Source organism: Lynx rufus, unplaced genomic scaffold (assembly GCF_022079265.1).
Source record: "Lynx rufus isolate CCGP_SWC_20201006 ecotype Redwood Valley unplaced genomic scaffold, mLynRuf1.p SCAF_8, whole genome shotgun sequence".
NCBI classification, from domain to species: Eukaryota; Metazoa; Chordata; class Mammalia; order Carnivora; family Felidae; genus Lynx; species Lynx rufus.
In genome coordinates this window covers 41,818,222-41,845,241 of record NW_025814896.1, presented here as the reverse complement: position 1 = coordinate 41,845,241, position 27,020 = coordinate 41,818,222, and the positions used below count along the sequence as shown (strand labels likewise).

Below are 27,020 nucleotides of genomic sequence, written 5' to 3'. Positions count from 1 at the left end.
TTTATATGTTCTGAATATAATTATCTGATAAAACTAAGTATTTTCTCCTTCTCCCCACCCTCATCCTGTTTAACGAGCCAAGAAACAGAGTAAGGTTATATATTAGAGTAGAAACTAAAGGCCAGAGAAAATCTGTAAATTGGATATTTATTTTCTGGAACCTGGAGTTTAGAATGCTATAGACCAAGCATGACATGTAACCCCTGAAATCATGCATCTCAGTTTTCTATGGAGACTCCTGTTATTCTCAGTGTTATGTGTTAATAAACTAATATTTGGGGCCATTTGGTGATTACCATTTGTCCTAAACTAGTGATTAAATGCTAAATAGCATGCGGTTATTTGAGCTGCAACAATGAACTGTCGATTATCTTGACTTTGATATTTGACCCCAATGAGTTGAGGACAGCATAAGCATTTTTATTTAATGTCATTTTGTAACTGAATTTCTATTGAGTTTTAGCCATTGGGCTGAATAACATTATTCACATTTAAATTTAAATTGGGCACGGTTCTTTCTCTTTGAGCTCAGGGGGCTTTTAAAATTATATCATGCATAACACATTATGCTTATAGACTCTACAAAGAAATGATATCAGAGGCAACTTCAGGAGATTAGGCAAATGATATGTTGGACAGTTACAGAGTGAAAAAGCTAAGCAGTGTGCTGCCGGAAATGAAAAGGAAAGCAGTTCCCCCCACTTTTTATTTTAGTGAAGGGCCTGACTTTGTGGCACGTGTCCATGTTCAGAACATTTCAGGTAGGGAAAAGTTCGAGCACCATTCGTATGTAGCAAGCAGACGATGATGGGTCAACGTTTGGCATTTCAGGAAACTCATAGCAGAAATGGAAGAAAAGCAGAAGTCAGATAAGGCAGAACTGGAGCGGATGCAGCAGGAGGTGGAGACTCAGCGCAAGGAGACGGAGATTGTCCAGCTGCAGATCCGCAAGCAGGAGGAGAGCCTCAAACGCCGCAGCTTCCACATCGAGAGCAAGCTGAAGGATTTGCTTGCCGAGAAGGAAAAGTTCGAAGAGGAAAGGCTGCGGGAGCAGCAGGAAATCGAGCTGCAGAAGAAGAAGCAGGAGGAGGAGAGCTTTCTCCGAGTCAAAGAAGAGCTCCAGCGGCTCCAGGAGCTCAACAACAACGAGAAGGCCGAGAAGATCCAGATATTTCGAGAGCTGGACCGCCTCAAGAAGGAGAAGGACGAGCAGTATGCCAAGCTCGAGTTGGAGAAGAAGAGGCTGGAGGAGCAGGAGAAGGAGCAGGTCGTGCTCGTGGTGCACCTAGAGGAGCAGCTGCGCCAGAAGCGGGAGATGAGCCGGCTCCTCCAGCGAGGGGAGGTGCAGCGGGTGGAGGAGGAGAGGAGGGACCTGGAGGGCATCCGGGAGGCCCTCCTGCGGGTGAAGGAGGCCCGGGCCGAAGGGGAGGACGACGGCGAGGAGTCAGAACGGGCTCAGCTGCGTTTCCTGGAGTTCAAGAGAAGGCAGCTGGTCAAGCTGGCCAACTTGGAGAAGGACCTGGTTCAGCAGAAGGACCTCCTGAGAAAAGAAGTCGAAGAGGAACAAGAACTCCTGGAGCGTTTAAAGTCTGCAAACGAAGATGACTTCAGAGTGTCGGAGAAAGATGCCGAGGGTGTCACACACGTCACCCAGGCGGCTCAAATCCTCGAGAAGATAAAGCCCGCGGAATACAGGCTGCAGTATAAGGAACGCCAGCTCCAGTACCTCCTGCAGCATCATTTGCCAACCCTGTTGGAGGAAAAGCAGAGAGCGTTTGAAATCCTTGACAGAGGTCCTCTCGGCTTAGACAACACTCTTTATCAAGTGGAAAAAGAAATGGAAGAAAAAGAGGAACAGCTCGCTCAGTACCAGGCCAACGCGAGCCAGCTGCAGAAGCTCCAAGCCACCTTTGAGTTCACTGCCAACATCGCCCGTCAGGAAGAAAAAGTGAGGAAGAAGGAAAAGGAGATCCTCGAGTCACGGGAGAAGCAGCAGCGCGAGGCGCTGGAGCGGGCCGTGGCCAGGCTGGAGAGGAGGCACTGGGCCCTGCAGAGGCGCTCCACCCTGGGCCTGGAGATCGAGGAGCAGAGGCAGAGACTGGCCACGCTGAACAGCAGCAGCAGCGAGCAGTCCGGCCTCCGGGCCAGCCTGGAAGCTGAGCAGGAAGCCCTGGAGAAGGACCGGGAGAGGTGAGGCTGGACAGGGAGAGCACGGCACACCGTAGGTGCCAAAGGTGGTGTGTTTTCCGCCCTCTCAAGGTGTGCGTCTAGCTGTCTTTCTAAAAAAGTGATTCTGTTCGCCTATGTGTTCTCTGATACAGCAGCCAACGCTTGTGGTCCAACCAAAGCTGAGAAAAGCACCCCCCCCCCACATTTTCTTGCTCCTTAGGATCCTCATCTGAGAATCGTTGGCCTGCCATTGAAAAAAACACTCAAACAAAACCAGAGCCCTTGTCTATGACTCCACTGACTTATGGAATACGATTATTGTCATATTTGATAAATACGACTGCTTCCAGCTTGCCCCCTCCCCTGTATCTGTCCCCTCCCCTCCCTTTTCTCTTTCCCTTCCCTTCCTCCCTCCTTTCTTCCTTCTGTCCTCCCCTTCTCGCACCCCCCTCCCCCGACCATCCCTCCTCAGAATTTTTCCTACCCTCCCCTATTCCCCGCATCACCCTCACCCTGGGCCTAACATCTTCTCTGTGACCAGCACTAGTTACAATACAGCATCATCCCTTCAGTCACAGACCACACAGAGCAGGTGCTGATTTCCACCCCTGTTGGGAAACTGAAAAATAGCCTTTTTCCTTCCCTTCCTGATTCACAGTATTTGAAGGAGGCCCCAGGATTCTGTATTAAAAAGGAAACTGCTAAACAAACAAAATTCTCCAGGTGATTCATGAACACAGCGAGCGGTATATTCAAGCACGTGTGGTGATGATTTACTCATGTTACTTTTGGTGTTATGAAAAATAAAACTAGGAACTGGCACTATTTTCATGGTAAAGAAAGGTATTTATCTTCTCCCACCCATTCCCTGTCACCACGCTTCCCACACGGTAGGTTCTCAGAAGGAATAAGTGCATGAAGTCAAGAACACGTTTTTCTGGTAGCCCAGCAGACGTGATGCCAAGACTCCCAGAAAGTAGGTAGTCTGCCTGGTGTGCAGACATCACCCGCTTTGTTGTCCTGCCCAGCTTTCATACCCTGGCCCACCCCGTTCCTGCCTGGCTGGCCTCGGCAGGCTCTTTGATCTTTGGGCCTCAGTGCGTCCTCTTACAAGAGGGCGGAGGAGACCAGGGGCCTGTGCATTTTCTTTAGCTCCAGACCCCTTGGTCGGTTGAGATCTTACCTGAAGCCTAGGTTGGAGGGCCTGGACCGCTGCCCCCTCTCCAGCATTCCAGGCACCCACAGCGCCTCCAGAGGGGCTGCAACCGAAGCCCAGTCGGCTGGCTTGTAGGAGCCCAGCTTGATATTGGCAGACGCCAAGGATCCATACTAATGACAAAGCAAGACCTGAGGCTGGAGCCTCTCTCCATCATCTTGCCTGAACAGTTTGGGACAACCTCCCTTTCAAATGATCTGCTTATACTGTGGGTTCTATTTACCTTTGCTCTCTGGTAATTCCCTCTGGCAAAACAGCAAGAAATAACAATCAAAAACCATAATGCTATTACTTCGGAGAAATAGGTTGGAGTTCTAAGAAAATGATTGCAGGTATGTTATGTAAATGAAATTGCCGGACAAAGCTCCAGCCCCAGGAAATTTAAAGCAGTGGAGGGCACGCTCTCAATTTATATCCTGCAGTGTGCAGTGAGAATGCCACGTGGGCTTTTAGCTTGATGTCCCTGGCTTTTGTCAACCAGCTTCACTCCCTGGCCATTAGTATTAATACTCTATTATAGCGGATACAGTATTGTGATTTCCAGGGAAGTGATTTCCTGATGTCAGCGTTCCTCCAGAAGCCACACAAAGGATGCTTTTGGCTTCATGTGTTTTGATGGAGTAGACTTTGCTAAGACCTAATTCAGGCCAACAAATTCTGAGCTCTTTGCTCTGGCTGTGATGCTACTGCAGCTTTCTGTGGGTGTTGGTTTTGTGTGTTATTATCTCTCTGGGTTCTCACGGCTAAGCCAGGGCCTGCCGTGTGGCCTGAGTCAGCCGCTTGTGAAATCCCACAAGTGTGAAATTTTAAATTCAAGTAGAACTAGCTTAGACAACAGTGCACTGAACTTGGCTTTCCTTGTTGGCTTCCTTATGAGCAAGATTTAATCCATTCTCTGTCATCTTTTCCACCCAGTGGTTATATAGTCATTGGGGACAAGTGTCACGCAGTTAGAAAGTGGCAGGTCTACTCACCAGCCCACTCTGAGCCACTTCGTCCTCTTGTCTTCATATGTGCTACAATCCTTTCCTGGGATGCCCTGCTTCCCTTGCCACCCATAGAAATCCTGTTGGGGCTTCAGGACCCCATGCCAACAACCCCTTTGCTCTGTGGTATCTTTTCCACTGCCCCACTCCTGAAAGATGTCTTTGACCGACTCTGGTACATGTCATCTTAACTATAAATGTTGGCAGTTACTTGCTTGTATCTGGCTCGTTTTCCTTACCATCTCTAAGAGTTTGTATTAATATTGTTCCCTTGTTCTTGGCCCACCAACTGGCCCCTGATGTCAATGTTTATGCATTTTTCTTCCTCCTTTGAAAAGACTACATGCTGTGGAAGTTGATGCTTAGTAAGTACTTGCTCATCAGCAGACAGATGAATGGCTGAGTTAGGCTGGGCATTGCCTCCATGGAACCCATGAGTGCTGACCCTGGTGACCTTGTAATTACATCCCTGCGAGTTGAGAACTTGGCCTTCATGTAGGTCCATCAAATTGCTGTTGGTAACACCAGAGAGCTGGTAGGATCATGCTGTGCCAACATCTGAAGCTAGAATCCTTGAAGTTTGGGACTGAAGGAATTTAGACTAGTTGACTCTTCAGATTGGTGTATGAAAAAATTGAGGCCCAGATTTCATTAACTCGCCTTAGTTCACACAGTGAGGGAGCTGTAGCGCCTATGTTTCCTGGGCCAAATTTACTGGCAAGCTTGGCCCTCTAGCCTCCTGGCCCTGGATCCAAGCATACCCGGGCCAGCAGGAGAATGAGCTTACACACACTTGACCTCATATTGGATGTATCATTTATCATTGGAAATAAGTGTTTGGTTCTACAGTGGTTTAATTTCTCAAGATACTCACCTTGCCTTCCTAGGTCTCTCTCCTGTTTCCCTTTCCCACACCCTCTGCCTTAGCCAAAGTGGATTTCTAGTTTTTGTGACTTATTGCTTTTTGTACCTGGAGAGCCCTTAACCCTCATCTCCAAATGCCCAAATTCCTACAGGCCTCTGAAGATTCAACTTAGAACTGCCTTGACCATGCAGATCCTCCTTGGGTTGGTGGTGGTTAAAAATTCTTTAAAGCATAGATCTCTTTTGTCAAACAGAGGTATGTAGGGGGATCCCCAAATGTGGTCAAAGACCAACTGTCTTGTTGAGGCAGGGGTAGGGGGCTCAGAATCCTGTACATCTACCTCAGAGGATTGGCTCAGCACTGTGGGAATATCTTTGCCCTTGATAATTAAACTCTCTCCAACTTTTGAACACCTGCAGCATTGTTCTGAATCCTTCTCATGGCTCGTTATCCCCTTATACCTTGTCTGATGCATATGTGGCACCTTTACTACTAGAAGGTAAAGCTCTTTGCAAAAAATGTCTAGATCCCCCATGGTTTCAAGAACAATGTCTCACCCAGTGAAGGTGCTCCGGAAATACTGTTCATGAATGAATTCATGTAACTCCCATCTCTGTAGATTAGAGCATGAAATCCAGCAGTTGAAGCAGAAGATCTGTGAGGTTGATGGTGTTCAAAAGGGGCATCGTGGGACCATGGAGGGGAAGGCTCCTTCTTCCAGCTTGCCATCCAGTGCTGAAAAATCTCACCTGGTCCCTCTGATGGATGCCAGGTACTGGACATTAAACAGATGCCAAACTTACATTTGCCATGTGGTTTAATGACTCACTGTACCTTGTATTGTCCAGTGTGCATGTGAAGGGATCTATCAGAGGTGACTAGTGATAGGTGTCTCTGAGATATGTATACTTTGTCTCCATAAATTTATTGCCTGGGGGGAGAGGTATCATTTGAAGGGAACCAAAGACCTGAGGACTGGCCATCCAAACCCAAGGCATTTTGGAGTAGTGTTGTGTGAGAAGGTAGAATTGGAAGGTCCAGGGAAACCATGTCATCTAGAAAGGAGTGAACCAAACCCAGGCTGAGAGGAACAAAGAAGTAGAGTTAATTGAACCATACCAAGAAGAAGGACCTTGTGCTGACAGTTAATTTATGAAGTCATTAATTACAAATAGATGAAGTCTGTTACAAAAACTGTACCAGTATATTTGGAATGGCCATGAATAGCACATATACCTGATGTTACTATAGTAAAATGTTTTTCAACTTGAGTGGTATTGTAAATTGCTCTGTGACTTAGAGCTTTCAGATAAGTTGACTTAATCATTCTTTGCCTATAAGAAAGTGGATTATTTTCATCAACTCCAGCTGTGTCTTGGGGACATTTCAAATTGGGCAGTCATGAGCCCTGGGCAGTAGGTGACATGTATTTGGATATCAAAATGTATGAAGAATGGTATGAGCCTCTGTGGCCCCTTAAATCTAGGTCTGCATCTTCAGTGGGGCTAGTTTAAACTCTAAGTAAAAGGTCCAGAGAAGTAATTCATTTGTAAGTGCCCTTGGCTCTGGGTCAGCTGCACATGATTTTTCTTTCAGTATTGAAAGGTAACTACTGCATTTTATTATCCATTCTTCTGTGCTCTTTTACTTAAAATATTAATCTCTTTGCCTAACATTTCAGGAAATCATCAAGGCATGGTTCATAGTACCGAGATGTGCTAGGAGTGCACATGTGCTTAGAAAGATGAAACCAGATTATTTTTTAGTGTGCTAAGAAATAAACATGCAAAACAGTTAATTTTAAATAATCCATCTAATCAGTGTCTGTATGGGGGAGGGAGAGTCTGGAGCTAAGCAAGCCTTCCATGTGGGCAGTCTGAGCCACTAGAAAGATTTTAGCTGGAACTAAAATTCTTCGGTCTTCCTGGTTTCTCTGGGTGGATGGTTGTACTTCATACACGTTCACCTCCATTCTCTAGGGTGCCATATATTTAGTTGACAACTGCTTCAATCATCAACTGTTTCTTGCTTCCACTGTCTTGGCCACATGCCAGGCAGTTTGAAAGGTAGAGGGGCCTTTAAAATGTGGTTTCTCACAGCCAGGTGCCTATGGAGAGACACGATGGAGCAGAAACAATTCAAGCCATTGTTCCCTTGGAATAGTGAAGATTCATAGAGATTGTGCCCACTCTCCCCCTCCCCTTTAATCCTCTTAAATGACTTTATGATATGAGAAATAACACTCACAATTTTCCATGTGAAGAAACTGAGGCTTGGTGAATGAAGTGTGGGTTTTCAGAGTCTGGTCTGAGGCCATGGAGCCTTCTGAAGCCAGCGTCTGTGATTCTCCTGGAACAGGGGTTCCACCAAGGAGAGCCAGGAGAGATGTGGATGGGATCATGTTGGCTCCCTTGTATTCTCAAGATTCTGTTATTAGTCCACTTCTCTCTTGTTTGGAGAAAACCCAGATCATGAACACATGGCACTGCATTTCTTAGAAAGTAGAAAAATGGTCAAGGTCCCGAGTTGTTATGTTTGATGTTTAGAATGAGAGAGCACCTCTTTTTGAAGGGCGTAGTAAACTGAGGATCTCAGATGCCCTCTGTGGTTAGAAATCTTTAAGTGCCACCTCCCCCATCTGTGTTGTTTGCAGGATCAGTGCTTACATTGAAGAAGAAGTCCAACGACGACTTCAGGATTTGCATCGCGTGATTGGCGAGGATAGCAGTGCATCTGCAGATGTGGCGAGGGTGAGCTGAGGGTGCCAAGCCATCAGTCATTTGTTTTATTTTTTTAAGTTTTTTTTTTTTTAATGTTTATTTGTATTTGAGAGACAGAGACAGAGCGTGAGTTGGGGAGGGGCAGAGAGAGAGGGAGACAGAGAATCTGAAGCAGGCTCTAGGCTCTGAGGTATCAGCACAGAGCCCGACGCTGGGCTCGAACTCATGAGATCATGACCCAAGCCAAAGTTGGATGCTTAACCGACTGAGCCACCCATGCACCCCATCATTAGTTTTCAAGGTGACCTCTCCATAAGTTGGTGGAGGTAGTGGTGATGGGCCCCCTTATTATTGTTTCTCGGTGAGAAAACTGAGATGCAGAATGTTCTCTAAAAATTAAATATAGCTTGGGTGGAGCTTAACATGTTATACATAGTATTGGTTCAAGAGAAACTTTGTTTATTTAAGAATTTTGTACTTCTGGGGGAATTCTTAACTGAATATAGAGTCTACTAAAATGCTTTATTTACTTTGACTTATAAAGATTCTACATGTAACATTTTTCCGTTTTCTCCAAAAAATACAACCAATTTCCTTAAGTATTTAATTTTCCTTGATGAATTATCCTGAGTAGATATATAATTTTGCTTTTGAGAAGATACGTATATGTGATGTTGATTTTTATCAAAATAGAAACATTTCATTCCTATTCCTCAAGTTAATAAGGGTCCTAAGGAAGTTTTATTTCATTTATTTAATTTATTGAATTTTATTTAATATGTTCATATTATTCTTAGAATTTTAAGATTAGGAATAGATGCTTCAGTTCCCTTACAGGCAGATGGAGCGATAGAGTCATACTTACCTTGGGAATATAAATTCTATAGAAGGGATGTCATTGTTGAGTAAGTATGTTTCTTTAGAATTTTGTTTCCATAAATATTTCTAATCAAATCAGTTTCTTTTCCCTCTATGAACAAGCTATAATTTAATATAGAGCGCTTTTTATTTTCTTATCAGGATAATGAGAAACTCCACAATGGCACCATTCAACGTAAGCTAAAATATGAGGTAGGTAATGATTTTTCAGATTGATAAGGTCGCCTTAAATTATGGCATGCTCGTGTGATTAAATTTTCTTAATGTTTGGTTGCGTAATTAGAATTTTGAAGTCCCAGTGAGATTAATGGCTAATAGGGAAGGCAAGCTATTATATGGACTTAAAATTAAACGGAATCCTGCAGGTTGAAAACTGCTTGGACTTTATTTGAATGGCATGTAACTGTGGTGGAGGCTCCTTGCCCAGTTTTTCATTTGTAACAGTATCCTTTCCCCTGGTCTGCATTTAAAAGGCAGAATTATATAATCAGAATCAGATATGGGGTTTGGAAGTGAAACTGAACACTTCTCAATGTTTTAAAAACCCTGCTCATTTTATGGACTGTGAGTTGGCAGTAGTACAAAGGACATACTCTTGGTTGATTAGCTTATTTCTCTGGTGGATTGTCAAACCAAGGTTTATTTGGGCATACGATTTGTAAGGTTTTACTTATAGTATTTTCTTCCACTGAGGGACCTATCCTTCCCATACATTCCTAAATTAAAAAACAAAACAAAACAAAAACAAACAAAACAAAACTAGGTGGTAGAAGTCTTACAGATGGCGCCCATATATTACAGAACAGAGAACAAGAGGTGAAGGGCTGGGTGTCCCACAGGAGGCTTAGCTGACTTTGGCCACTGCCACGCCTCCACCCCGGTGGTCCATTAATGACATTGTCTTCCTCTAGACATCCTTCTCTCTAGCAGATAACCTTGTGAAGTGTAGGACGTTGCCTGTTATTTCTTTGTGTCCACTGTGCCTGGCCTGTAGCGGGGAAGCCTTTCACAGTGCTGGTTCGTAGCTCTGGTCACGGCAGTCTAACCAGGGCAAGTATAATTAAAGATTCCCATGAAGTGAACCAAGAGGCAAGAGAAATATGACTGAGGTTGAAATACTTGTCAGTTTCCTTTTGGCCCTGTCATCTGATTTTCATTAAGTGTGCCCTGATTACTTTTACATTTTGGACATACAGTCATGGACTTATTTTCACAACTAAGTCTGACCTTTTGCAAATTGAGTCAAAGATCTTAGGATTTATTTTGGAGCAATTGAAATATTAGACCAAGAAGTGGATACTGTGGATCAATCCCGCACAACATATTTCTTTCAAACACTTGGCAATTTGTAAGATAAATAATATGGAAATTGATGTCCTGTGTGTGAATCAGATCATCCATTCTTAAATCATGTATCAATCAATATGAATAGCTTAGGCTTTCGATTTAACCTCTGCATTAATCTACACAATGAAACCAATGACTGCAGGAATCTTCATGTGCAAAAAGATTTGCAAAAGATGCTGCCAACCCCCATTTCAACTGTTTTTGACATCTTGAACAGAAAAGGTATCTTGCCCCGCTGCTGCCCAGAGATGTCACTGGCCCTTCCGGCAGAGAAGAGGGGAGGGAGGTGGAGCGGAACAACCATCCGGGTCCTCCCACGACACAGAGCATCTCGGCGTCTCCTGCTCCCTCCTCAGCATCGTGCGAGAGAGCCCACCAGCGAAGACATCGGTCCTCCGTACACAAGGTGTGGCAGAACAGTGATCGTGGATACGGTGATCCTGAGTGTGCAGGCTGTTTCCAACCAAAACGTTTCAGTCTACCTGAAATCACATTTCTTAACGAAAGCAACACCAGTGACACAAAACATCAGCATCGGTCCGAACATCTCAGTGATGTGATGACTCATAAAGATAAACACAACTTGGGAATCGAGTCCAGCTGGACTTTGCTGCAAGATTTGTCCCAAGAAGTGCCTCTACATAATGGAAGCAAGCAGACCAGGCAAAGCAAGTTACTCTGCTTGGTCCTCTCTGAAACGGTTTCTGGTGAGGAGGGTGCCTCCCACAGCGTTCCTCAGCATGCACCCGCCGGGAAGTTTTGTGGTGAGCAGCAAGTCGAGAGAGAGTTAGATGCTAAAAAAGCTAACTCTCCACAGTCGCTGATAAATATCAGGACAGAAGGAAACAGCGGGTTGGGCTATTTTTACCACAGGCTGGCAGACCTTTATAAAGATACCAGCAGTCACCTGCTACAGGCTGGCACAGAGGTGATCCGCCAAGCCGGGCATATAGGGAACCTGTGTGACCCCAGGGGGCTCACCTCCCATGTGACGACATTTATCAGAAGACTACCATTTCTGAAACACTTGCCCCTGGACACGCCCCTGAAGTCACAGCAGGCGTCATCAGAGCCTTATTCTTTCCCCAGAGAAGCTCAGGCTGGCAGCAGCGATCCTGAAGAGGCAGGAGCCGCCAGGCCAGCAGAGGGCACCATGCCTTTCAGAGCACCAGGCCTCACTGCTGCCTCTGCTGCTGCAGGATCCCCAGACTCCTCCGCAAGCTCAGTGCTGCACCTAGAATCTGAAGATTCTGGAAGGAGACCCGCATTTCAGCAGACTCTTGTGCGATTCCCAGCCCAGATGCTGAAACTTCAGGAGCAGCCTCTGAAAGACTTTCTTGAGCACGTGGCTTGTTCCGTACCAGAACTCTCAGGCGACATAAAGGAAGTCAAAGGTGTTTACTGGCTTGCTGTTGCTAACTGCACAGAACCTGACCCTCAGCCAGCATGTTTGCTTCTGCTTCATTCCATGCTATATGCTTTGGTTCTGTCAGATAACCCTTCAGCCTCAATGGGCATTTTTCATGCTCTGCCTCTCTCTGGACTAGAGGAAATCCAAGTCGGCTTTGGTGGGCAGAGCATCAGACTCTTGGGCTCTGCAGAGAGTCTCCTGCTCACCGTATTTAGTTACAGCAAAACCCTCTGTCAGCAGATTTGCGGTGACCTCCTGTGTGTCCTGATGCCCGAGTCTGATGCTGCTGTCCGCACTAATCACCCTTTGTTCCAACAAGACCTGGTTCAGCTTTCTCTTGACTGGAAAGCAGAAATCCCTGATTTAGTTTTGGCAGACGGTGTTCGGTTATCATCCAGTTTCCAGGATACCTTGGTTGACATGATTTACTTTCTTCATGGAAATATGGAAGTCAACATCCCCTCTCTGGCAGAGGTACAGTTACTGCTCTACACGACAGTCAGAGTCGAGGGTGACCCCGGCCAAGACGACCTCCAGTCGTTAGTCCTTCTGAACACCCACATTGCCCTTTTGAGGGAAGATCGAGTTTTCTATCCCCACACTCATTCTCTAAACACACCGTCTCCACGAGCACAGTTTGATGTGACCAGATGTCGTGCTTTAAGCGAATTCAGGTATGTCGTCGTTCCAGAGAAGGAAACCTTGTCAACCGTCCAACTTGTCTTCCCAGAAAAACTCAGACTCCCATCAGATTCAAGAAATAGCCCAGCTGAGCACTTTGAAGGAGCCCAGAACGTCCATTTGTTCCCTAACATGCCGTGTCCTGAGGGCAGTCAGAACGTGGCACCCGAGGTCTGGAAACTGACCCTCAGCTCTCAGGATGAGGCTCTGTGGCTCGTTGCACACTTGACAAGGCTCTCAGGAGGAAACTTATAAAAATACTTGGCATATTTTTTGAGATTTTTAATAAAATGAACATTATGAGAATAGTCAAGGACCCGGAAAGGCTCTGTGTAGCTAACTGATTTGACACTAGAAAAATGCAGACCTCTAAAATTGAAAATGTAAATATGTTAAGTATCTACAATTAAAAAAAAAGGCGGGGGTAGCAGAGCACTGATAAAATATCTTTATCACCACCCTGCTTCCTTTTCTTGAACCTCAGCCTTGTAAATTTGGGTCTGCCTCATTATTTGTTAGGTGATTAAAGCATTTCTGATTGTTTTTGGCTTCATGTCGACTTCTAGTAGGGTGGCTTGGAATCTGTCTGTGTCTGCTGGATTCCGTCAGGCTAATTTGTGCTGCTTGAAAAAGTGCCCGGTTGGCAGTGACCTTCACTGACATCCTCCGTTTTAGCCATGATTAGGACAGCTCTGTAGCAGAGCACATTAGTAATGCATCAAGCTTCCTGGAAGGACCCAGGGATTTAAAATACCCTCCTCTCACTATAATACATGGAATGGAGACAGCACCACATGCCCTGCGGTGTCTTCTTCCTCAGTTAATTGCCTTTTCCTTCCTCCTTTCAGACATTTTGACTATTGCTTTCCAACCTATGTGCTTTCAACTCCTTACTTGTTGGTTTAGTTTTGACTACCCTTCCCCCTATGCCACATGCCCCCCCACATGCCAGGACTTTCTCCGAGCTTTTATGTTTCTGTCCTGGAAAGACTCTTCCTCTTCAAGTCTGAGTTTTTCTAACGGCTTCTGTAAGCAATCTTATCAGCTGCAGGGTCACCTCAGAAGGCATTCGGCTCTTTCCTCTGGCTGCCCTCCCTCTCCGCCTCCCACCTAACACATCATCACTCACAGCCGCTGACCAGCGTGTTCTGCTGGCCCGAGCTGGTCCACTGGCCTGCCTTCTGAGATGAGTCATGCCCATGGCAGTCTCAGGTATGTCTCTCTTCACAAATTATGACGCGGTACTCAGCTGCCCTCCTCCTCTGTGAGAGGCTTGAAACTGGGCTCTTCAGAAGCTCTCTCTCCTCCGAGTGACCCTTTCTTTTTTATCCATCTCTGTTCAACATTCCTATGAGGAATTGCGTTGCGTGTCTTATATTTATTAGCTATTTCATCGGGTCCTAGGTTTCACAGCCAGTGTTCTCCTGTTTCTTGGATGTGTATGTTCTACTAAATTCCAGAGTCTTAGAAGGAAGGAGGTGGATTCTTCACTGCTCCATCCTCTCTCTTCCACTTCTAGCTGGGATCATGATGAGCTCATTGTAGCTACTCATTGAATGTTGCAGGCAGTTGAGCAAATCAGCGATTCCATGAAGCCATTTATATTAGCCTTGGCATGGAGGGGTCATTCTTCTGTTCTAGCGAGACCTTTGGATGATGTACAATATAAATGCCATAGCCCTCTCTTCATTTCTACTCCTGATCACTGATAGGGGCAGTGTCAAAGCTTAACCCAGAAACTCACCGGCTCCCTTTGGCCACAAAGTACAGACCTTCCTTCTTTCCCCCTCAGAACTAACAAGCTACTTAATGTGTTCTGTGCTTCATTATTGATTTTCCTCTCCCCAGGTGTGAGGAAGTAAACAGGAAAGGGCAGGAAACTGGCAAGTGTGTTAGGATCTACACACCGGTGGCTGCTGTCTTATCTGCAATAACCATGTAGAGGCTTTTTGACTTTTTGAGGCAATAGGGTTCAGATGTTTTTAGGTGGAGCTTGTTTTTGTCACTTCCACCCTTCCCCCCATGCACATATACACACCCTGTTGCCTTATAAATGAAGGGTTTTGAGTCTCTGATGAGGATATCAGTAAAATTAGTTAGCTTGTCATGTTTTTGGCCGGAAGATCTACTGTGGAAGGAATTTCTTAAATGAACCATGGTAGCCTTCTAATATCTTATCAATAATTTTCACATAACTTCCCCCTTTTTTTTGCTTTTTTCAGAAAATACTTTCTTAAAAATTGCCCCATTGATTATTTTCTTAAGTATCCTTAATAAGAAGCACAGAACTAATGATCATGAAGAACAGAGGGAATGAACTTTAAGATGTTAGCAGAGGGACAGTATAGTTGGGAGGGAAACAGTACATAAGCAGCATAAGAACTTTAACAAAGAATGAAAAATATTAGACAGACTTGCTTGTCTTCATAGATTAAAAAAAACATAATTCTATGTTATAAACTATGGTCTTTAATATTGTTCATAGATGGAGCATGCAGCAAATACAAGCATTGCATAAACATCCTATTATTCATTATAACATCTTCCGTCTGCTTTATGACCCAGGTAGGCCACAATGAGGATTACATTCAGGTCTCACCACATAATAGAAGAGGCCTCCAGCAATTCAAATTTTACATGTCTCTTCTCTCACCTAAGCATACTTTTTATCTTGAGATCACGTATGTTCCCTGATATGAGAATTTGATTTACTATCCATGAAGTAAGTAGTAAGGTTGTCATACCTTAGGTTGTCCCTGTAGAGGCCAGGGGAGTAGTGTTTGTGCCATTATCCACTGTGGCTTTAATCCTGCAGGCCTCCCTCTGTCTCCACTGCCTCATTCTTTAGGAGATCTGGACCTGTGATGCTACTATAGGGAGCAAGTGTGAGCATCTCCATACTCAGCCTAATGGGGGATCGTCTCAGTTGTAATGAGTTCTTGCATCAAGGAAAAAAAAAAAAAGGTTCATACATACTTTGTTCTGTGGCATTTTCATTGTTGTAGCATAGGCCTAAACATTTACATTGTGGAACTTGTTAATGCATTCTAGACAATACCTCTTTGAGTACTTTGAAATACTGATTTCATCTGAATTTGATTAAAATCCGTTTTGTTCACAGCTGCCTGTTTTACAGAATTGTGGTTGGCAGGGTGAATTTATTCAGCCTTTGTTGAAGAACATTTCAAAACAGTTTGTCTTCCCTTTCTCATTACTTAAAAAATGTAAGTGCATCCCTTGGAGAGAATACTTATGCTTCCCAAGTAATAATTACGGTAATTTTTATTTACATTCTTTTTCCTACATGATTTCAAGTTTTGAATGATAAATAGATTAGAGCACTTTTATTAATGCTTCTTTGAAGGTCAAGCAGTCTTACTGGCTAGGCCAGTGTCTAGTGAGGTTATTTTGTTAATTGTCTTAATTTGCATGTTAGACAATTCTGATTCATTGTTTAAGATATCTTTTGTGATAGGTATTATATCAGTCAGCTCTTGCTGGGTAACAAACAACCCATAAAAAAATAAAAAGCTTTGGGGCGCCTGGGTGGCGCAGTCGGTTAGGCGTCCGACTTCAACCAGGTCACGATCTCGCGGTCCGTGAGTTCGAGCCCCGCGTCAGGCTCTGGGCTGATGGCTCAGAGCCTGGAGCCTGTTTCCGATTCTGTGTCTCCCTCTCTCTCTGCCCCTCCCCCGTTCATGCTCTGTCTCTCTCTGTCCCAAAAATAAATAAACGTTGAAAAAAAAATTTAAAAAAAATAAAAATAAAAAGCTTTTATTTCTTACTGATGGTTGTGAGTAGGTTGAGGTGGCTCTACTTGTAGGCTACGGATCATCTGAAGTTTAGATAGTGTTGGTCTACTCCTGATGTCTCATTTTGAGGTCTGTGCTGCAGGGTCAGTGGCCATAATAATGATGACAGAAGCACAGAAGATGCTGATGCATCATGTCTGCTAGTGTCCCACTGGCCAACACAAGTCATGCAACCAAGTCCAAAGTCCAGGGGCAAGGAACACTTGATCCACCAAGAAGCCATGGCAAGACTGGATATATGCTGCTGCAGGGAAAAGAAAAATTGGGACCAATGGTTCAGTCTGCATGGATATATTATGTCAAAGTCCTAAGGCTCTATTTAAAATAAAATTCAGATAAAGCTTGTAGGACTTCTCCCTAATGGAAGTATTCAGGTACTGGGAAGAACATATGTCATAGGACCATTAAAGTTACTTAGTTCAACTGGCTTTCCAATTTAGTCCTTTCTTGACACCTCCAGGACTGCTCACTCTCTATCTCACAGCAGTTTATTCAATGGAACTGTTCTCATTGTTAGGCCATTCTTTCCATCATCATCTTTATTGTAATCTACATCTGTAGGGCCCATCCATCATTCTCATTCTTGTGTAACAGAATAGAACAAATCTGTTCCACAGTCTGTGTTATAATCTGACTGACCCTTCAGAGAAGACCATTATCTCTCTCACCTTCTCTGATTTTCCTTTTTTACCTCCAACATCCTTCAGTTCCTTTGTTGTTTCTTATCCAATATTGTTTCCAAACCACCACCATCCAATCTCTTGCTAGGGTTGCACCGTTGTAATTTTTTAAGACCTCCTTTATAAGGAATGGAACTGAATGATTCAGTTAGTAAGAAGGAAAGAGAGTCTGTTGTAAATCAGTCCTCCTGCCATTTAACACCTGGTTAAAATCTTTGGTGCTAAAGGTGGCAGCGGATTCCAGTGATAACAATCCAAATCCCCCTTACATTGTGGTTGACAGTGTACCAACTTCTTTCCCGTGTATGGCTCCTTTTGAGTCCCACAGTGATCCTCCTGGGATGGAGGAATTATCATCAATCTGCACTTCATATTTGGGAATTTAACTCAGAAAGGATCACTTGACTGAGAATTGGAATCAAACCCAGACCTTCTTTGTCCAGAACATCTATTCTTTCTGCAATGCCAAAGTCAGTTCCTGGTCACATTGTCTGGGTAAATTTTTTTATTGATTTATTCTTCTCATGGGGATGACTATACTAGGGATAAATATTTGGAAGAACTATGAAGTTGATTCTTTTCTGACTTGTAAATTCTTTTATTGGAATTTCTAGACATTGAAGATTATTTCTCTTTTTATGAGTTATTTTTTCCCCAAAAAATTCCCGTGCAGATTTCTTTGCAATTCCCTTGTTCCATTGTATGAACCTTATGTCTCCTTTTTGCTCTCTGCATTTTTATCTCCTATAGAAGAGAAGCATAGGTAAAGTCATAATGCGAATATGGTATAGATAACCTTGTATGCTCAATGTCGCTGCTTTACCTGAAGTTCAAACAATATGCTCTACAGATACCTGAAAGAATCTTCCCCTTCCTCCCAACTTTAATTTCTCTTGGGCCTTAGAACCGAGCACAGATTGAACCAAAACTAGGGCTCAGCAAGAATTAGTGAGTGAAGATGCGTGATCCTTTTGTGGCTAATCATGGACACTATAGAATTGGAAAGGAGAAAAGTTGATTTTCCCTCCTGAACATCCCAAATTGCCAATGTTTGTGTTTGGTAAAAGAACCACTTAGCAATTGTTGCCCTGTTCTCACTTATACTGGATCCATTCTTTAGTCTTTTTAAAATTTCATCCATTTAATGATGAGTTATCCCGAGAAAATGACCATTAAAGGGACTAGTCTTTGATGCTCTAGAGAAAGATGGTAATGTTCTTAATGATTTCAAGTTAAAACATTCATCAGATACCCAGTGTTTCCAAATTTTGAAATAACGTTGATCAACTCAGATCTCTATGGATGAAATCATCTATTCTGGTAAGAATCCTGGATCAGGAAATGTTAGCCATCCTTTTGGATTTACCCTAAATCCACTAAGAGTAAATAAGATATTCCATAAATATTTATGTCCAACAGCTTGTCATTTTCTGGATAGTTTATCCCTAAAGATATATATCAAAATTGAAGAAATACTCCTTTATTTGAAAACCTTTATTTCTGTTTCCTCATGCAAGTTTTTTTAACTCCCTTTAAGATAAGGTTAGCACTGTTTCTTCATGCCCTGGTGGTGTTAAGTCCTCACCTTGACCAACATGGTCAGGAGATACCTGTGGCATGTGTGGCTACATCTCTTAGCAAACTCCAGTTCAGCTCTATGTACTTAGCCTTCAGAGATGATATGGTATTAGCTCAAGATCCCTTCATGACAGGGGTGCCTGGGTGGCTCAGTCGGTTGAACATCTGACTTCGGCTCAGGTCATGATCTCGTGGTCTGTGAGTTCGAGCCCTGCGTCGGGCTCTGTGCTGACAGCTCAGAGCCAGGAGCCTGCTTCGGATTCTGTGTCTCCCACTCTCTCTGCCCCTCCTCCACTTATGCTCTGTTTCTCTCATTCTCAAAAATGAATAAATGTTAAAAAAAAAAGTTTTGAAAAATAAAAAAGATCCCTTCATGACAGAGGCAGGCTTCATCTTCCAGAGATGAATATAAACATGTCTTGGCTCTTTATTCATAATTTGGAGTTGCTCACACAAGGTACCTTTATTCTCTGCTTCTGATAACATGGCTAATACTTGAAAATATAACTGATCCCCTAGCCCTCCCTCTGTCCCAGACCTCTGTTTTCAAACCTCCTGGGCATAGGAAGTCCTTGATACAAAATAGCTCTAATTAGAATTATCAATGTGGCATGTGTGGTGGAAAAAAGGAGGGAATAGAAATATGTGCTATGCTGGGAACAGAGAAAGGAGAATTGGTAGTTTTGTTGAAGCTGATAAAAACCCAGGTTGCCTGTATTTTAGAAAACCTTGGATATTTGGCTCTAGGAGATCAGACGGCAGTCCTTAGGTCTGACCTTGTCCTAGTCAGAGCATACACTGAATTCAACCATCTGGTACATAATTAGAGTATTTAGGGGAAATGTTGATGACTCCCTGTAGAATTGGTCCATTCTGTGCCCTCTGCAGTGTCGACATTGATCTGAGTGGATGTTAATGCCACTTCCTATTAATTTCCTTAACTTGTCCCTTTTGAAGGAGACAGCCTTAGTGGGAAGAGAAGATTCTAATCTGAATACTCAAAATATAGTCTGTGATCTGCCTGCTTTTTTTGGCTGAGGACCCGACTATAGTGTTTCCCCAACAACAGAAAAATAGCATATTTGTTGACACAAGACATTATTTCATTAAAAGCTACCAGAAGAGTATTTCTTTGCATTTTATTTTAAAAGATGTTTCTTATGTATAGGAGCATAATCCAAGTTACTAATTATGTACTTTTCCTTGACCTTTCATTTCTAAACAGAACCCACTCCACAAGGCATTTAAAGTTCCTTGAAATGTCCTGCGTATTTATGCAGATCTGCTGTAAGATGTGTATCCAGCCTTTCATGTTTCTTTACCTCCTCCTGTGATGTATGACCAATTTCCCTTCCATGTCTAAGCATCTTCTTTGCCACATGTAGAAAAACCATGACTGATTCCAAAATAAATAGCTCCATAGAAATTTAAAAGCTCCCTTAAATAATAGGATATAACATGATACAGCACACATTTACTTGTCTAGTATAAAACTCAAGATATTCAAAACATAGCTACTTTCAAATAAAAAATAAATTTCTGAGACATGTGTGTTAGTTTTCCTTCCTCTCTAACATAAACATAGTTTAGGGGAATGTCAGGAACCTTTCACACTGCATTCTGAGAATTCTACATTTCTCATGAAATTGACTTCAAAAAATAGTTTCTAAAAATCACATGGCAGCAGTGATTTGATAGAAACACATACTCTTTAGATTTGTCTCTCTGTTCATCTATCTGTAGATAAAGGCTCAAACATCTTCAGATCCTTAGCAGTTATTTTTCAGTTACCCATTTCCGTAGTTGTACATTTCTCTACGCTTGTTAATATGGAGTTACTCTGAAATCTGAGATTGAAGTAAACTGTGACTCTGGGCGATAGCGAGGACTCTGGTAATATTTCTAGTCCCTAGCATGCTAAATAATGAAGAGAGAAATGTCAGTCTTCTCAGCACCAGATGCGGCTGAACTTTGCTGTCTGATCCTGCGGTTGGGGCCGTGGCTCAGAACTGTGTTCTGTGGTATACGTGCAGGTGCTGGTATATAAGGGGCCGTCCTACATTTAGATGAGCTACATAAACATTACAGGACCCAGTTCCTCCCAGATAAATGGTCTCTACTTCTTTCATGTACCCAGTTAAATTATCAAAGGCAAGAGTTTTTGTCTTTAAGGGGTGTATAATCCCAAGCTCCAAGCAACTTTCATTAGGGATTATTTCACAACTATAAAATTGTTAGAAACAGAGAACTTTCCAGTCCTAAAATGGCTATGTAGTAACCAGACCATCAATTTCAGTCTTATCCCACTTTGAATGTTGACTTATAAAAGGAGAAAGCTAAGTTGGCTAACTTTAGAATGTAATCCATCTGGAGTGGAGAAACCAAATCTTTGTTCAAAATTTGATGCAGTTGAGAAAAAACTAAAGGTCTTAGAAATTACAGAGACTTTGTAGAAGTTATTTTGTATTCTCAGGACCTCGTGAATGGTACCTTGTGGGTGCTCAGTAAAAGATACCAATGTTTGATGTATATCCTAAGGGGGCCTCTAAGAAAAGGCATTTAGAAAGTTGAAGCCTCCATTGTTCGGTTAATAATATACATGGGTGGTTTGGGCTGCAGCTCTTCCTCAGTAAAAGTCATGACATTTTATTTATTTATTTATTTTATTTTTTATTATTTTTTTTAATTTTTTAACGTTTATTTATTATCGAGAGGCAGAGAGAGCGAGCGAGCAGGGGAGGGGCAGAGAGAGAAGGAGACACAGAATTTGAAGCAAGCTCCAGGCTCCGAGCTGTAAGCACAGAGCCTGACACGGGGCTCGAACTCACGAACCATGAGATCACGACCTGAGTCGAAGTCGGACACTTAACCGACTGAGCCACCCAGGCGCCCCAAAAGTCATGACACTTTAGATAGCCGTGTGTATATTCTTGTTTTTCTCACTCAGTGCCCCCATCAAAGTGTTTTGTTTTGTTTTTTTACGTTTTTATTTTAATTCTAGTTAACATCCAGCATTACATTCGCTTCAGGTATAGAATATAGGAATTCAACAAGTTCCATATAACACCCGGTGCTCATCATGACAAGTGCACACCTTAATACCCATCATCTATTTAACCTACCCTCCACCCGTCTCCCCTCTGGTAACCATCAGTTTGTCCTCTGTCGTTGAGAATCTGTTTCTTGCTTTGTCTCTCTCTTACTTTTTCCCTTTGCTTGTTTATTTTGTTTCTTAAATTCCATATGAGTAAAATCATATGGTATTTGTCTTTCTTTGACTTACTTTGCTTGGCATAATACATTCTACCTCCATCTATGTCATTGCAAGTGGCAAGATTTCATTCTTTTTTTTGTGGCCAAATAGTATTCCAGTGTGTGTGTGTGTGTACCACATCTTCTTTACCCATTCATCTATTGTTGGACACTTGGGCTGCTTCCATATTGTAAATTGTAAATAATGCTGCTATAAACCCCTGTCACAGTTTTAAAATCGTCCTAGAATTTACTTGTCAGTCTGCTTCTGACCAGAAGTCCTGCAGGGTGGGACACTGTCATGTTCACAGTTGGGTTTTTGCTCTATAGATGGGATTTGCTAAATACCATGCCCACTTCCATAGACATGAGACTGAGGTGCAGAAAGGGTGGGTGGGTGACTGTTACACTGAGACCAAGACCTAATGCTAGGATTTGATTCTGGGTCTTCTCTTTCCCCTCTCTGAATCTTTGAGGTGAACCCCACGTGCAATCCCAAGTGATTGCTTCAGGGATACCCCTAATGGTAGAGTTTCAATACCAAGTGTATTACACTTGATGTTGTTATCCACACCATTTTAAACCCCCCAATACACATAATACTGTTCCTAGTGCATTTAAGTACTTTTCTTCCTTCTTCCTTTTCCTAATTCTAGCCTCTTAGCATAGAGAGAGCTCCTCATCAAATGAACTGTGGTATTGTCCTTTGGGTCTAACTGGTAGGGAGGACCAGGTTCCTCCTAAGGTAGAGCATGTGGGTCTTCGTTTCCCAACTAGTATTATCAGTTGCCAGAACCCCCACAGCTGCCAACTGCCAACTTTGTGAGTTTGAGCCCCATATCAGGCTCTGTGCTGACAGCTCAGAGTCTGGAGCCTGCTTCGGATTCTGTGTGTGTGTCTCTCTCTGCCCCTCACCTGCTCACACACTCTCTCTCAAAAGTAAATAAACATTAAAAAAACACACTTACATATATATATATATATATATATATATATATATATATATATGTATATATATATGTAACATATATATGTGTGTATGTAACATATATGTGTGTATGTAACATATATGTGTGTATGTAACATATATGTGTATGTAACATATATATGTGTGTATGTAACATATATATGTGTGTATGTAATATATATATATATATATATATATATATATATATATATATATATATGTAGTTATGAAGCATGGCATAGAAGGGGCATCTGGGTGAATCAGTCAGTTAAGTGTCTGACTCTTGGTTTCAGCTCAGGTCATGATCTCACAGTCCATGGATTCGAGCCCCACATTGGACTCTGCACTGACAGCAGAGCCTGCTTTGGATTCTCCCTCTTTCTCTCTTTCTGCCCCTCCCTTGCTTGAGCTCTCCCTCTCTCTCTCTCTCTCTCTCTCTCTCACTCTCAAAATAAATAAATAAATAAATATTTTTTAAAGAGCATGGCATGGAAGATTTCAGGGCTTAGGCAGTAGAGTATGAACTTTATGGCTAAAACATAGCCATAGGTCAAAGACATTTCTTAACAGTAAATGTGCTTTTTGAAAATAAATAAAACCACTAAATTATTTCTCTTCCTTTTCACCCTTCAAAGAGATAAACATATTCCATGCTTCAGGAAATGTCTACCTTTCCAGTAATTTGGAAACATACTGTCAGTGAACTGAAAGGTCTTTGACAATGTGCACATTGAGAAACTCTTTTCTTTCTTTTTCTTTCTTTCTTTCTTTCTTTCTTTCTTTTTTTTTTTTTTTTTTTAAGAATTTCCATGGTAGCTTTTGACATCAGAGACAACTAAGTAGGTGTACCATTGCCGTAAAATTAACAGTTCTTGTTTGGGGTGACCAGCCACACGGGGAAAAAATTAGATGCTCTAAAAGGCTTTGGTAACTTCATACCATGCCAAAATGTTTACGGGGTCCGCTAGATGAAAGCAATAATCTAAGACAAATTATACACCTGTCTGTCATCCAGAAATCTGAGCTTTCATTCCCACACAGCTAGGCTGGACCCTCCACATTACACCTGGCTAAGGGTCCAGGACCACATATTACTCAGTGTTTCTTTTTAGTCAAATAAGTGAATTTTACTGCATAATCATGGCATTCCCATCTTCTTAAATTCTGTGTATGTTGGTTGAAATGTTCATTTGCTGACTTTATCTCAGGTGAAGTTATTCAAAAATTTCATGATGGCAGTATAAATGGTGATGGAGATGGGCCAGCAGGCATCATGGGGCACTGGGTTAGCCTGAGTTCAAATCCTAGCTCTGCCACCTGCCTTTGTCACATTATCTTAATTCACAAACTTTGGGCCCTCACCTGATAAGTAGGGTTCAGTAACAATTAATACCTCATAGGGAGATCGTGAGGATTAAATGAAATGATGCAGAAATGCATTAAATGAACTGTTTAGCACAGTCCTTAGTATATAGTAAGTATTCAATGAATGCTAACTATAATTACGGTAATTAATCTTTTATTACTGCTACTGCTTTAAAAACATATTTTCTTACGTTTTCTAAAGCCCCAGGTTAGTGCAAATGATAAGGATTGTTCAGAGATTTCTATCCATTTATACTCAAGAGAACTCATTTTGAAGATTTATTTTTTTCATAATGCTTCTTTCTCAAACCCCTCTGGCTTCCCGCCATCCAGACCATAAATGTTTGTCAGAGCCAGGCTGATTATTAATCAAATGAAGCCTAAAGAAAATACTTGGTATTTATTTTAATTGTGGTTTAAAGAGCTTTCCCCACCATACTGGCTTATAAAAATGCCTAGAAGTTAAAAACGAAGTAAATTTGAATAAAGTCTTTAGCTTTTGGAGCTATATGTACAGCAATCTGATAGTCTGTGAAAAGAGAAGAAGTTTGTCAGATGATCAAGTCTTTTCAGAAAGGAATCTGGTTTACACTGATTTTTTAAAAAGTCGGGATATGTAATCTGTCTGTTTTTTCACTTGTTCTTATAAATTGGAAGGAACTTCAAAGCCAAACAACATTTTGAAGTGCTTTTGCCCTAATTTCTTGGAATAGTATACCTCAAGAAATGGTCTTTTGTGATGAGAGAAACCTAGCATTTCTCTTTCAAAGGAAGCCATCATTTTTCTAAATAAACTCTACTAGTTTGATGCTCTCTTCTTTGCTTGAAACACATTTTCTCCCGCCTGCCCAAACATGGTTTTTGCTGAAGAGTGATCTGGGTTTCTCTTTGTTCTCCCCATCTGATGTGCCTTTGATAGAGGATGGTTTCTCGCTCTTTGGGAGCAAATCCAGACGACCTGAAGGACCCAATTAAAATTAGTATTCCACGCTATGTGCTCTGCGGGCAAGGGAAGGACGAGCACTTCGAGTTTGAGGTCAAGGTAAGTGCCCCTTCTTTACTCTTCTGGAGGAATGGAGGCTTGAAGCTCCCAGGGCTTTCTCTGTCTATATACATATATACATATGAAAGGAGATGAAGCTACATGTGAACATGTTGTTTTATAGCATATTGGTCATGCCCTCCTTTAAACTGATATGTGAAAGTCTAGACTGTGAAACATGGGGGGAAGTTATGCCATAGAAGGTGGTGTTGGCTGGGGATTCAGGCAGACACGGGAGGAAGTTCTTGTCACCAGCCCTACAGGCAGGGTGACCAACCCTTCCAGGTTATCCAGGACTGTTTTGCTTTCAGCACTGAAAGTTCTACACCCTGGGAAACCAGTTCATGCCAGACAAACCAGTGCAGTCGGTCACCCTATCCCTGGTGACCTATCCCTGGGCTTAAGCTCAGTTTTCTTATCTATAAAAGTGGGAATAATAATGTTTATTACAAGGATATCAGTGCACATAAAGTTATAACAGTTGCTATAATTACTACTGCTGCTTTTAGTGTTGTTTCTATTATTATTAATTTAGGAAGCTTTCCTAATCCATTTTAGTCATGATTTGATTTATACAACTTTTCAGGAAGAAATGTGCCTGCTTCCTTACATCATACTTTCCAAAATAATGACTTCATCTTATTCCTAATTTAGTTCCATTGACTCATAACAATTCATTAAATATTGCTGGATGCTCTCCTCTCTTCAAAGAATTAATGATTAATAATAACACTTCTTCGTTTTCAAGGCTAGGCAAGGGTATTGATGTAATAACGTCCACTAGGGTCACCAGTATATGGCTGTGTGAGGGTGTTCTTGGAGGTGAACATCAGGCTGGGAATCTGGACGCTGAGGTCTTTAGGCTCTGATTCTGTTGCTGTTTGTTGAGTGATGCTAAGTCTTTTACCTTCTCTGAGCCTCAGTTTTCTCACTGGTGAAATGCGGAAATTGGATTACACCGGCGGTTTCCAAATTTCTTCTTAGCAAAGACGTTTGTTGAGAAAATATTTATGAGGAAGGACACTGTGGAAAGCAGATCAGCATGGAGCTGCTGTGGGGGGAGAGGACGGAGGGAGCCTGAAGCCAGCAGTCCCCACCCCCACCCCCAACATGCCCCTTGGTGGGGAGTGGAGCCCCTGGGTCCTTAGGGATCTCTCCCTTTTAGGCATGCATATTCATTTTCAGTCTTCCAGGAGAAAGAGTGCAGATGAGTTTTGTAATTAATCAAGTTCTCAGATTCTTATCTCTATATATTGTTTTCCTTTTTATTTTTTAAACCTAGGCACTAATTTATACATTTGAGGTCCCTGCTGAGAGTACATGATGTCTGGGGGGGGGGGGTGGTATTTTGAACGTCACTGACCAGATTGTGTGGTTTCTTATTAAAATGTTATGCCACGTCCAGGAGCCAGTACTTCTCACCGCCCCTGACTGTATGCCTAATGCCTGCTCAATTTCTGTTCTCAATCGTTTGAAATTGTATGTGTGTGTGTGTATTTAGAGTTCCCTTTGTACATACATGTAATGTTATATACATTTATCAAAATACTCTCTGAAGGTATGTGTATTATTTCTATATTTAAAAAAAATTTTTTTAATGTTTATTTTTGAGATAGAGAGAGCATGCACAAGCGGGGCAGGGGCAGAGAGAGAGGGAGACACAAAATCCAAAGCAGGCTCCAGACTCTGAGCTGTCAGCACAGAGCCCGACACGGGGCTTGACCTCACCAGCAGTGAGATCATGACCTGAGCCGAAGTCAGAGGGTTAACCGACTGAGCCACCCAGGCACCCCAGTCCATATTTTTAATTAGAGGGTGAAGACTGGCTTTCACCAGCTCAGAATTTGAATTCTCCTAAACAGAGAGCTCACAGCACTGGAGAACATGCAATGATTTTCATTGGTGCATAGATATATTTTATTTTAATAGAGAAATGTGTTAATAAAATGTAACCATTAAATTGATTTCATGCCTAAAAGATAAGATCATGGATAAAGAAGATACTTAGTTGATTTAGTATGATCTCACTTATATGTGGAACCTAAAAATA

General features: G+C 42.4%; 1 protein-coding gene across 7 annotated transcripts in view; it reads left to right on the top strand.

Moving 5' to 3' along the window:
• Positions 1–27,020, top strand: part of KIF16B (kinesin family member 16B) — a 289,874-nt gene that overhangs the window by 187,206 nt on the left and 75,648 nt on the right. For 4 of the 7 annotated variants that reach the window (XM_047067538.1, XM_047067537.1, XM_047067540.1 and 1 more), the window contains exons 19-23: positions 832–2,190; positions 5,856–6,008; positions 7,890–7,986; positions 8,977–9,027; positions 24,848–24,970. In XM_047067538.1, the coding sequence (XP_046923494.1) occupies positions 832–2,190; positions 5,856–6,008; positions 7,890–7,986; positions 8,977–9,027; positions 24,848–24,970 (1,783 nt within the window). Of the gene's footprint in view, positions 1–831; positions 2,191–5,855; positions 6,009–7,889; positions 7,987–8,976; positions 9,028–10,399; positions 12,268–24,847; positions 24,971–27,020 lie in introns of those variants that run through there. The other 3 variants (XM_047067541.1, XM_047067539.1, XM_047067536.1) reach the window with 2 other exon arrangements.